Raw genomic sequence first — 14,330 nt, 5'->3', positions numbered from 1 at the left:
ATTGTATTAATTTATAATTTACAAAGAAAATTAAATTTTAAAAGTATATATATAAAACATAATTTTAAAAAAGAATTAGATAAAATAAATCATTTAAGACTTTAGGAAAAGTATAATTAAACACAATAATAGATTACTCATTTAACAGCTAAAGTTTAAAAACACCATGTGCAGACCTTAACAAAATATAACAAGCTTTGTACCAACTAATATAACATATGTATAATGCAGACTCCTCCTTCCTGCACCACCAGTTTTTTTTTCTTTGTGGGAGGAATAATATTTCAAAAATTAAAAAAAAATATGAAAATGAAGAAAGACACCTTACTGTATAGAAAGAAATGAGACAAGATTCATTTATTAATCTGTAAAAGAAAAGAGTAATAAAGAACTAAAAGAAATTTTTAAAATGGAATAACACTTTAGGGGGGAAAATAAAAATGTAAATGCTTACTAATGATATTGATATTTTATATGAACTCATTGTTAGAAAAGAGAATATAACAAGAAGTTAAAAAGTTATTCATCAAAAATTGTTATTAGAATAGAACATAAAAAATCAGAAGTTAATATAATTTTGTTATGTAAATAGAATTATTACAAGTAATAGAACAAATAAGAAAGACATCAAAAAATATTGGCACAAACCTAAGAGTTTTCCATTCAGAAAAAAAATTGCTGGGAACAAACAGATTTAGGCACTACAAAGAAATTCTTTAAAATACCTATATAAAGCAGTGCAGTATGGTAGTAAGAAAATGCAAATAGAGAAATTTCAAAGAATACACGCCTTCGAAATTATGTATTAGAGAATAAAACAATAAATTAGAGGTGAAGAAGCATTAAGACAAACTGGAGAAGGAAAACATTTCTAGAACAATTTCACAAAAAGAAGAATGTTGGTTAGTCTGCATTAAGGCATATAGAGAAAGTTAATTTAATCATAAAATAAGATTTAGCACAGAATTGAAAATAATGGAGAAGTACATCACACTATTCAAATAATTCAAAACAAAATAAATGTTTACTAGCATCAACTAATTGAAGGTAAGTTTGAGTCATAATTTATGCAATACAAGAAGAATAATTGATTCTAAATTATTATTAAAGATAAGCACAATATTTATCTAAAATCACAATATCTGGAAAGACGGTGATAAAAATACATAGCTTATTATTCAGTACTTTTTTGAACCAAATTTTTTGTTAACAAATTTAATTTATGACAAATATTTCTAAAATCTCTCTCATATAAATTTAGGATTTATTTAGATTAATTAAAAATTTATTTAGTTTAAGATTCCCTAATAAATTCAACTGTAATGTGCAAAGAAAAGATACTAAAAAAAATTCCCTCATAATGAATTATGCTGCTCTAACAATGAAAAGAATCAATTAAATCAAATACAAAACTTCTTTTATCACGCAGCCCTGATTGACTACATCCAATTGTCACTTAGTTGGATAACTAAGTAAATTTTTTGTAATTAAAAAACCAATAATGATAAAGTAACTTAAAGTATGAAAGCTGGTTTGAAAAGCAACAGAAATTTTTTTTTGAAAAACTGAATTAAATAACTCCCACAACGGTGAAATAAGTGCATTACAGTCAAGAATAACAACATTCAACATTGGACAGGTAATATATACTTTGATAATGTTGTTAATAAAATTTATATAAACAAATAATCTTGTTTATATTTGAGCCAATTTTCAAGTAACTTAAAAAAAAAACAACTAATTATTATCATCAATTGTTATTAAAATAATTCATGGAGAAGTATTAACCTCCAAAAAATTTTGTCTAGCTTTGTTTTTTTCTCGATGGGAAAATAAATTTTCTTGCCAATTTCTTTTCCTCTCATATGTTATGATGATGGATAATTCATTCATTTTTATCTATCACCTATGAGAAAAAAAATTGGCTATCCTACCTGTGTAACTATTCACCTAGCACATCTGCCAAAACTTACCAATTTATACATGCTGGTTTTTACTATATTTTTGTTGCTGTGTTAATTTTTAAACTGGATTAATCCTGATAACTGATCAACCCAGCCTTTAAGCACATAAAAAATACACAGGTACATCTACATATTATAAAAAATCACCTGATGATAAATGAACCTCTTTCTTCCAACAAGGTACGATTACAACTGAACTGATTCAAAAGACTTATTATGAATTTTCGATAATAAGAATTGTTTCCCCCAGTACTCTGCACTAATGATCCTGAAAAAATTAATCCTGTTTAAAGATATTTACAATAAAAATAAACAATCATTTAATAATAATCAACAGATGAAGTCTTTACTTGGTGAAAATCCATAATAACAAAAAGAAAATGTAAACAAAGTATGTTTTTTGATTTTCACAAAATTTATTTCAAAAAATATTTATTCTTACAGAACTTTTTTAATAAATAAATTTTGTGATAATGAAATTCACAAACTGGGCTTCATGTAATAACAGAAATAAAAGAAAACTGAAGGCAACAAATAAAGATTTATAATTTTTACTGATATAATATTTATTCACTCAGCTGAAAAATAACTTAAGAATAGCTAGCATACTAAAATTAACAAAAACCTCTCATTATAGTAGATTTTTACACAATTATCGACACTTTACAATTCTATTTGAACAGTTTTATTAATTTCTGGCCAATTATGGATAGAACACTATAAAAAACAAGAGTTTAGAAAAAGGTAAAAAGTTGATATCAAACTTACTGCACTTTTCAATAATTTGAGGTACCTGAGCCAAAAAATGTAAAACAAAAAAGTAACAGCAATATATATATATATATATTGCTGTATATAAACAATTTTGTTATTAAAAAATGGATGTAATTTTCAACAGAAATAATTTTATTGTTACATGAAAGAGCATACCTTAAAATACTTTCCTATAAAATTTCCACCATTATTAAGGCACTTTTCATATCTTGTAATCAGTTCTTCATTTCTTCTTCAAAGAATTGTGCTACCAATGTTATTGTACAGCATTTTACATGTTGACATCATGAAAGAGCTGACCAGCAAGGGATTGCTTGATATGGAGAAACAAGTGGAAGTCATTTGGTGTCAAGTTAGTACTATAAGGTGGTGAGTGCTTCAATTGTTCCCAGCCAAATTGTAATATCAGACTTTGACTTTCAACCGGAACATGTGAACAAGCATTGTCACGAGGCAACAATATTCCATGACTGAGCATGCCTCTCCTCTTATTACGGATGGATTGCTAAGCACAATTTTTTAAAAGCATCACAATAAAGTGAAAGATTCATAGTCTTACCTCTCAGTAAGATGTTACCAAAAAAATTCTTTCTTATTCCAGAGGAACATGCTCATCATTTTTTGTATTTAAATGTTGGTTTTAAAAACTTCTGGTTTTTCAGAGATGTTGTGTGTCACCACTCCATAGACTGTTGTTTAAATTCTGCGATGATGTGAGAGAACCAGGTCTCTACTTGGCTGAGCAGAGTCTAATCAGATGAATTTGTGAACCTCTGTATATATTTTCAGCACCCAACGGAGAGCACAGTTTGTGATAGCCTAGGTTTTATGTTATGATTTCATGCAAAACTGTTTCTGAAATTTCAGGAAACTCAATATATACCGAAGAAATTGTAAACTAATTGATTTTCTTTAATTTTTTCATCCACATATGTAACCAATTTGTTACTCATGATGGAAGAGTGCCTACTTCTTTGCTTGTCCTTTGCACTTACTGCGTCCCTCATTGAACTGCAGCACCCACTTTCTAACCATTCCATTACTCACAGTTTCTCCCTATAAACTTCACTAATTTGCCAATGCATATCACCTGGTTTGACATTTCACATGTTTAAAAATTAGATAACTGCCCTTATTTCACAAGCAATATTCTCCTACTTGACCATTTTAAATGATGTTTAATCAACTGTAAACAAACATTGCTGTACTTGCAATGGAGTCTATCAAAAGTCAACAAATGAGAAAATGTAACTTGCATATTCAGAGCTCTAATTACAGCACTGTAATTGCTGTAACGGTGGAAGAAGGACCAGTAATTACTTACAGTATATGGCTAATACAGGTATAACAAAGAATGGCAACTCTTAAATAATTTATCAACAGTTTAACACAGAAAAATGAAACTTAACAAATGGTATAACCTTGAAACAATCTATTTTTCAATATAAGACTACCCTGTCCTAAGCGCCAAAAGGGAAATCAAAAATTTTAAATGGGATGGGGAGGGTTAGGACACATCATTTTAAGGAGAACTGAAAAACAACAATTTTGTGTAAAAAAATCCTTCACACTACAACCACCCTAAGAAAAATGATAATCATTTGATGTTTTCCATAACTCTTTTCAAAAACGGTTTACAGTAACTCTTACATAACTGTTCAACAACAAAACATTAAAAACATAAAATTTAATAAATAGTCCTACTTCAAAATGATCTGCTTTTCTGTGAAACATTACTTAGGAAGAATGTAAGCTAATTTGGAACCAGCTGTAAAAAATATTAAATGCCTATCATTTTGGTTAGGGTTGTCATAGCCTGAAGTATTTTAATAAAAATTTTTGTTTTTCAATACCCTTTAAAATTATGTTATTAAAGGATTTTACTTAGTTTTAAAAAAAGTCTTCATTTTTAGACAAGTTGATAGAAAATGTTCATAAACATTTAATTTTATATGATTACATGAGGTTCCTAGCTGATTCATATAAGGTTTAAGATAACATCTAGTTTATATACTACCACATTATCACATCTAGTTATAATATATGACATATGGTATAGTATTGTATAGCAAATGATATTGTATAGTATAGTATCTAGGTATAGTAATCACACCAGGATTACGTGTTTTTTTCTTATGAGTAAGTCAGTTGTTATATTAGTGTTATTTGTGATGGGTAAATTTTCATCACAACACAAACTGTTCACAAGTTAAAGTGCAAAAGCTTTAAAGATGGATGACGGTCAAGCAATCTGTTGTCAAGGCTTTAAATTTCACAACAGCTAAGGGATTGAATCATCACCAATTTCAGGAATTTCTTAAATTTATGGATGCTGACTATGGGGGGACATCATTTACTTTTTGGAAGTAAGATGGTTAAGTCAAGGTAAAACACTGAAAAGAGACTATAAATAAAACCCATTTAAGAGATCAAAACACAATTTGTGCCAGAATTTGACGAATAAAACTAGTTTACAGAATTTGGCATTTTTAGTAGGCTTGACCGGTCATTTAAATAAGTTAAACATGAATCTTCAAGGTGAAAACAAACTGATCAATAAAATGTTTCAAACCACAACAATGTTCAAAATTAAATTGAAACTTTGGCAGTCTCAAATTAAGACAAACAGTTTTATGGGTTTTGACATTGCTCTAATGAGCACCTTTAGAACTCACTGAAAATTGCAACCACTTTCTTCAAACCAAACATCGAAGCATTAGTGTCTCACCAACAATGTCATATGTTCCGCTAATTTCATGTTGGTACCTTGTGTATTCTATGTATAGCCTAAAACAACTTATTTTTATGTATTGTATTATTGATACTGTTAGGAACTTTGTTCCTACAATTACATGAACTCCATGGAATCCTGTTTCTAGGAAAAATGATGATCATATCTTCTACCAATGTGGCCCAGGGAAGCTAAATGGTTGGAAACCCCCCATTTACATAATGCAATTGGTTAGGGTGCACAGATAGATGATATCAATATTATTATTATAATCTTGAATTGGTTGCTACTGAACCTTCAGTGCTTCAAAAAAATTATTAATAATTTTAAATTGTGTCTTAATGGAAGATTTTAAAGGAGAGGTAAGTAAAGTAATCATAATTCCAAATATTTAGGGATTACTCACACACTCACACAGTCATAATAAAGAGTGATCGCTGACAGAAAAATTTGTTTTTAATAGTGTGAGGAAACACTTTTAATATTGCGCCATTCTCAGCTAAGAAAAGATGTTACACAGCTTGTAGATCAGTGGTAACATATGAGCTCAAGTGTGGGATAATATAAAAGCTGATTCTCTGGAAAATGTACATCGATTTTTCTTGAAATAATCTAGGCAATCTGAAAAACATTCCAAATTATGTTTTTTTTTTTGTTAGAAATGATATGATTATGTTTCTTGTAATATTTAAGGCACATTTTAAATACATTTACAAGATTTAAAAATGTAGCAGGTTATGTAAAATTCAAGCAAAAAAAAGTAATTGTAGATAAGGTATATGGAGTATACCTTCCTAGAAACCTATTTTAGGAATAAGAAAAGCTTCCTAAGAAAACATGAATTTTGATTTCAGCATTAGAAATAGAACTTTACTATACTTTACTGTACTGTACTTTTTACTAAAGAAAATTCAGGAAAAATGGTAAAATAATATTATTTTTATGAAAAAGTTATATTGATTTCAAATGGAAGAGAATAGAACTGTTAAGTTATGTGTATTAAGGAAGGTAGTAAATAATATAAATGTTGACAGAGGAGTTAGTTACATTGCACTGTTTTTCATTTTAGTTAGAGTAGATTTTTGTGTTTCCTTTTCTTTAGCAACTACAGGCTAACCACCCAATTACAGCTGTTTATGAGAGATTCATTTTTGTAACATGTGAAAAATACCAAATCTGACTGGAATTTGAAACAGGACCTAGTGTATGAAAGGTTACTTACTCCGGAACAGTAGTCAAATTTATGTTAACATTGTTGTTATTATGAAAAGCACATACATCATATTTACATTAACTTAATAATAACAATAATATCTTCATTCTATTAGTCGTTTTATTTGGTACCAAACTGATCAATAACTGCCAATAGTGAGAATATAATTGAGATTAAACATTTTTTATGAAGGGGTAAATTTGAATGTTTCTTATGTTTTTTAACCTGAGAAATTGAATAAAATAGGTCGCAGAACTGTATCTCCTGTAGTATTCATGATATCTGAGATAAAACAGGAATATTTAGTGAAGAAAAACTTGTTTTTTTAGGTATGAAATACAATAACTTTGTTAAATGACTAATATGAGTTTGTTAAACGAGTAAATTTTATTATTAAAACATGTAGATAATTTAATTTTGAGAATATTTATATATTAAGCCCATGAAAAACAAAAAAAATCAACTTTTATTATTAAAAACAAAACAGAACAAAACTTAAGAAAACCGTTATGAATTTATGAAAATTAAAAACATGTTTTTAGTACTTAAAGTATTTAAAGAATTTTTAATAATTTCTGTGAGAATGGTATACTTCCTGGTATTCATGTTTCATCTGAACATCAACCAGTATATGCTGATGAAAGGGTAAACATTATTCAGGTGGTGCAGCTTAGACCTACAATGAGCACGTGAAATATTCACAACTCAACATTCAACAAAAATACAGTATGAAGGACATTTCATGCTTACAGACTGCATCCTTATCATGTTCATAACGTTTAATACCTCCAGCTTGGTGCCTACATGCCAAATGATTGCAGTTTTGTCAACAGGTTAACAATAATTACAATTTAATTCCCATTCACAGTATTTTCAGATAAATCTATTTTTACCCATAATGGGATAACAACACATGGAATTCACATTGATGATCTGAAGAAAACCTACATGCTACATTTGAATAAAATTTTCAGCAACAATTTTCAGTGAATGTTTGGTATGGCATGATTGACAACCAATTAATTGGCCCTTTCATACTAACATAATGTATCATGCATGGGAAGAAATTATCTGAAATTTTTAAACAAAACTTTTTTAAGAATACTTGAAAATTTCTCACAGGCAAAACAAACTGAAATGTACTTTATCAACTTCATAAAGCAACACATTTCATGAATGTAGCAAGACAATTATTAGATGAAAGATTTACTGGTAAATGGACTGGACAAAAAGAGCTGGTAAACTGGCCACCAAGATCACCAGACCTTACTCTTTTAAATTACTGTTTATGGAGATGGATGAAATATGAGGTAGAGAAGCAAAAGGTAGATACACATAATGAACTGATTGCTTGCATTCTCAATGCTGGTGCCCTCTGCCCTCATAATGAAACACGAAGATATCATTAAATTAGTGACAAAGTAGCACTTTCTTTTTCTGTTTAGTCTCCAGAACCACCGTAAGGTGTTACTTATATCATGAAAAATACAGGAGATACAGTTCTGGGACCTGTTTTATCGATTTTCAGGTATCAAAGTTACTGCACTTCAAACCTAAAAAAATATGTTTTTTGTCTCCAATTTTTTCTGTTTTATGTTGAATAACATGAAAAATACAGGAGATACAGTTCTGGGACCTGTTTTATTTGATTTTCAGGTATAAAAACATAGTAACCATCAAGTTTAACCCACATATAATGCCTTAAAAATTTCAGTGTGCCTCATTTCACCAGGAACTAAAACCCGAGCAAAGTTTTACACTAGCCTTAATTCAATAACATAATGTTTTTGAACATATGTTTATATAAACTTTATTCTTTATTTCAAGCTCTAGAATCAATTTTCAAATTTTTTCCCTTTCCTCCTGTAACACTCTATGTATGAAAATTGATGTATATTTCTTTTTTTATAAGTTATACATTTTTTATTATATTAATATATTTGAAAGGTAGACATTTTTAGATGACATTATACCAGATTTCCAAACACAATTTTTGTTTATATGTAGAAAATTGTAACTAACTTCTGTCACCTTTAACATGGTACCTATTTCATAAAAATCAATGCAGCCATTCTTGGATTACAGGAAAAAAGTAAAAAAACACATTAACTTCTAGCTATAGTCATGTATAATTAGATAAATCTATAATGTATGACGTGCAGGAGGCCTAATTTTACCTGATAGGAAATTTAATTAGTTTGTAAGTTTTGTATGACCCTGGATAGGAAGCACTAGCCACTTATAATTCCCATAGTATTTATTAATAAAGATGGGATTGACAAAAAGGAAACAGTAGGAAGAAAAGAGTTATTAATGGCATCATAAAATCAATTTTATAAATCAAACTATAATCAAATCTCATACCTGATATGCTCTGAGGCACATCACCATTATCTAATGCTTGAGGTAAAGAAATAATTTCTGCAAGAACCTGCAAAGCATGTTGGACTACCTTATCGGCAGAATCTGAAAGTACTTTCAACAAAACTGGAAACACAACTTCAACATGTTCCATCATCTAAAATCAATAAAATAATATACATATAATTAATCAATAACCAAAGGTAAATATAATCGCAGTGTATGTATGTTAGTTGCCGTAACCAGAACAATTACAAGAGGTAGAATGAGAAATAAGTCATTTCTGGATTCGGCATATCTATTACAAAGAATAATGATCATTTCACACCAGGCTTATTAGTGAGAAAAAGAAATTAAATCATTTCCTACTTTCTTTTCACTGACCTACATCTCAAAACACCAACATCTGCATAATGCAGGAAGTATTCAGCCCTATAAGTGAAGTCCCTCACTTTCTTTACCATTGGAAGTGGTTGTATAATGACCATTAGTAGTGGTCATGTATTATTAGTGGTCCTGTAGTCTCTACTTTGTGAAATATCAGGTGAAAATATTAATTCTGAAGAACTGTTTTCTTAAAATTTTGCACTTGTTTAAAAACAATTCATAATAATACTAGCCTTCCTACTTCTCCCTTCATCACTAATATTTGTACAGACTATAAAAATCACATCACTCCTTCAATTTACCTTCTTTCATAACTGTAACCCCATAAAATTTCACAACCCACAGAGCTAGCAGCATTAAGACCTCAATGAAAAATAAAATAATACACCATACTTCATAAGTAATGAGATCATTGGCTGTCTTTAGCCATTAAAGCTTGCTATCAAGGGAAAGCTAACAGCACAAACTGCTACACAAATAGCAATACCATCTGATAAACAAACTGAAACAACTGCTGATATGCATCTGATTAACTTTCTATAAACACTTAAAATTAAACACATTTAAAATCTTTTCTGCCCTAACATTTGAAAAATGACTTAACTATAAAATGACACCAACTATAAAATCGATGAAGAATAAAAGCTTTGAAATAACATCTGTAATACATTTCCATAAATTTAAAAAGCGTTTTACTTACATTTGATTTTTTGGAAACTTAACATTTTCATCAATAATTTTTTTTTAATGTTTTGTACATAATGTTAAAATATTTTAAAAAATATTACGCATTTACTATTATTAGATGAATATATTAGTCAATATGTTACAGTCCATTCAAAAGGTAACTATACATCTGTACTACCATATACTAGTACAATAATATGTAATGGTAGTAGTAATAGAATATACTGATACTACTACTGTAACATAGTACGATAATAATATAATTAATTGGTACCATAATAAGAGGTAGACATTACTTGTATTATTGTTTTGAAAAAAATTAAATTTAAAATATGGAAATGTTTTAACTGCAAAGACAATATGAAAAGTACCTAGAATGCATGGTAAGCCTCTTTTTTTTTAAAAAAAAGGAAAAAATCACAATTAACATATTTAGTTAAACTAAAAGTTGAATTATATTGTCTTTGTAAATATTCTTGTGACAAATTCTATTATAATATAAAGGTGAATGCATTTATTAAATAAACAGATAAGCAGGGAATATTTTGTATTACAACTAACATGTAATTATACATACATGAATTTGTAATTTATAATCTTTTTTTGTCTTCAGTCATTTGACTGGTTTGATGCAACTCTCCAAGATTCCCTATCTAGTGCAAGTTGTTTCATTTTGGTATATCCCCTACATCCTTAACAACTTGTTTTACATATTCCAACTGTTGCCTGCCTGCACAATTTTTTCAACCTACCTGTCCCTCCAATATTAAAGCGACTATTCCAGGATGTCATAATATGTGTTGGTGTGCAACACCTCTTCATTTGTCACTTTATCCACCCATCTGATGATTAATATTCTCCTATAGCACCACATTTCAAAAGCTTCTAATTTTTTCTTCTCAGGTACTGCAAACGTACAAGTTTCACTACCATATAAAGATACGCACCAAACATATACTTTCAAAAATGTTTTCCTGATGTTTAAATTACTTTTTGATGTAAACAAATTATATTTCTGACTAAAGTCTCGTTTTGCCTATGCTATTTGGCATTTTATATTGCTCCTGCTTCATCCATCTTTAGTAATTCCACTTCCCAAATAACAAAATTCTTCTACCTCCATAATCTTTTCTGCTCCTCTTTTTATATTCAGTAGTCCATCTACATTATTTCTATTACGTTTCATTATTTTCATTTTGTTCCTGTTTATTTTCATGCGGAAGTTCTTGCGTAGGACTTCATACATGCTGTTCATTGTTTCTTCTAAATCTTTTTTACTCTAAGCTAGAATTACTATATCATCAGCAAATCATAGCATCTTTATCTTTTCACCTTGTGCTATTACTCTGGATCTTAATTGATCTTTAATATCATTAACTGCTAGTTCTACATTAAGATAAAAAGTAAAGGGAATAGGGAACATCCTTGTCAGACTCCCTATATTTATCACAGCTTCTTTCTTATGTTCTTCAATTATTACGCTGTTGCTGTTTGGTTCCTATAAATATTAGCAATTGTTTTTCTATTTCTGTAACTGAACCCTAATTTTTTTAAAATGCTGAACGTTTTATTCCAGTCTACATTATCAAATGCCTTTTCTAGGTCTCCAAGTATGTTGATTTGTTTTTCTTTAATCTTCCTTCTACTATTAATCTGAATACTAAAATTGTTTCCCTCATTCCTATACTTTTCCGAAACCAAATTGGTCTTCTAGCACTTCTTCCACACTCCTCTCAATTTTTCTGTACAAAATTCTAGTTAAGATTTTTGATCCATGACTAGTTAAGATAATTGTTTTGTATTCTTCACATTTATCTGCTCCTGCTTTCTTTGGTATCATGACTATAACACTCTTTTTGAAGTCTGACAGACCTTCCCCTTCTTTGTAAATATTACATAAATCTATCTATCGCTTCCTCACCTTCACTGCTTAGTATCCTGCAGGTATTCCATCTATTCCAGGAGCCTTTCTGCCATTCAAATCTTTTAATCCTTTCTTAAATTCAGATCTCAGTATTGTTTCTCCCTTTTCATCCTCTTCGACTTCCTCTTCTTCCTCTATAACACCAGCTAATTCATTTCCTCCATATAACTCTTCAATATACTCCACCCACCTATCATCCTTTCATTTCATATTATAAATCAGTAATAGCATCTTTGTTTAACATATTATTAAATTTTAATTTATCTACCATAAAACTTTCCTTAACTTTCCTGTATGTTCCCTCTATTTTGTCAATAATCATTTCTCTTTCCACTCCTGAATACATTTCTTTAATCCACTTTTCTTATGCTAGTTTGCACTTCCTGTTTATAGAATTTCTTAATTTTTGATAGTTCCTTTTACTTTCTTCATCACTAGCATTCTTATATTTCTTACGTTCATCCTTTAGCTGCAATATATTCTCTGATATCCAAGGTTTTCTACCAGTTCTCTTTGTTCTGCCTAAGTTCGGTTCTGCTGATTTAAGAATTTCCTTTTTAACATTCTCCCATTCTTCTTCTACATTTTCTACCTTTTTTTTTTTACTCAGACCTCTTGCAATGTCTTCCTCAAAAATCTTCTTTACCTCCTCTTCCTCCAGCTTCTCTAAATTCCACCGACTCATCTGACACTTTTTCTTCGAGTTTTTAAATCCCAATCTTCATTTCATTTTCATTAAATTATGGTTGCTATCAATGTCTGCTCCAGGATAAGCTGTGCAGTCAATGAGTTAATTTCTAAATCTTTGCTTAACTGTGATATAATCTATCTGATACATTGCAGCATCACCTGGCTTTTTTCATGTATATATTCTTCTATTATAATTTTGAAACTGGATGTTAGCAATTACTAAATTATACTTGTGCAAAACTCAATACTTCAGTATCCTCTTTCACTCCTTTTGCCCAGCCCGTATTCACCCACAATATTTCCTTCCTTGCCTTTTTCAATGCTTGCATTTCAACTATTATTAAATTTTCATCCCCTTTTCTCTGTTTCATTGCTTTATCAATTTCTTCGTAAACACAATCTACCTCATCATCATCATGGGCACTTGTAGGCATATAGACGTTAACAATCACTGTCGGCTTATGTTTTGATTTAATCCTTATTTCAATGATTCTATTACTATGCATTTTGAAATACTCTACTCTCTTCCCTATCTTCTTGTTGATTACAAAACCTTCTCTTGCCTCCCCTTTGAAGCTGAATTAATTCTAAAATCATCTGACCAAAAGTCATTTTCCTCTTCCCACCACGCCCTGCTAATTCCTACTACATCTACATTTAACCTATCCATCTCCCTCTTCAAATTTTCTAACCTATCGACCATTTTTAGACTTCTAAGATTCCACACTGACTCATAGAATGTTATTTTATAATTTTCTGGTTACCCTTTCTTTAGTAGTCCCCACCCAGAGATCCGAATGGGGAACTAGTTTACCTTCGGAATATTTTACCAAGGAAGGCGCCTCCATCTTTTTTACATGAAAATGCAGAGTTACACTTTCTCAGAAAAAAAAACAGCTGTAGTTTTCCATTGCTTTCAGATGCATAGTACTCAGAAGATTGAGTGATGTTGATATAGCTGCTTAAGTCCTCCTGACCTACGCCCTTAACAATTACTGAAAGAGCTGCTGGCCTCTTTCAGGAATCATTCCTTAGTCTGGCTCTCTACAGATACCTCTTCAATATGGTTGCACTTTTGATCCAGCTACTCTGTATCACTGAGCACTCAAGGCCCCTCACCATCGGTAAGGTCTCATGATTTATAGAGGAAGTTAGTATCCCAACAGTATATAATTATCAATAATAAATAAAATGAAAATACCACTTACAGCTTTTTTTTTAAGTTTAAATTCTGGATACATCTTATGAAGCAGTGTGCACCACAAAAGCACTAATATGAATATTTAAAAAAATAAGCAATACGTGATATTTTTTTTAAATTTATTAGATTATTTCTTATTTTATTTATTAAATTATTAACAAGAGTTATTAGTCAGTCAGATAATTGTTACTGATGGTGATGGTAATTTTATAGGAAAAACAAACAGATCCTTTAAACATTGTAGATTTCATGAACATTATAGAAATTACAAAAATAATAAATTAGGTTTATCTACTATGGCAGACCATTTAATAAACAATAAATATTATATTTCTAATATTAAAACAAATTTAGAAATATTATTACATCATGACAAATACAATAAATAGTTATAACTG

General features: G+C 29.6%; 1 protein-coding gene across 2 annotated transcripts in view; it reads right to left on the bottom strand.

Moving 5' to 3' along the window:
• The window catches only part of LOC142321539 (protein VAC14 homolog), a 71,994-nt gene that overhangs the window by 15,886 nt on the left and 41,778 nt on the right, over positions 1 to 14,330 (bottom strand). For both annotated transcript variants that reach the window (XM_075359701.1, XM_075359702.1), the window contains 2 exons: positions 9,047 to 9,200; positions 2,112 to 2,232 (listed from right to left, as the gene is read on the bottom strand). In XM_075359701.1, the coding sequence (XP_075215816.1) occupies positions 2,112 to 2,232; positions 9,047 to 9,200 (275 nt within the window). The remainder of the gene's footprint in view (positions 1 to 2,111; positions 2,233 to 9,046; positions 9,201 to 14,330) is intronic.

The sequence above is a fragment of the Lycorma delicatula genome, chromosome 3 (assembly GCF_047948215.1).
Source record: "Lycorma delicatula isolate Av1 chromosome 3, ASM4794821v1, whole genome shotgun sequence".
Classification (NCBI taxonomy): Eukaryota; Metazoa; Arthropoda; class Insecta; order Hemiptera; family Fulgoridae; genus Lycorma; species Lycorma delicatula.
Note: the sequence above shows the minus strand (reverse complement) of the source record. Positions and strands in the feature narration are given on the sequence as shown.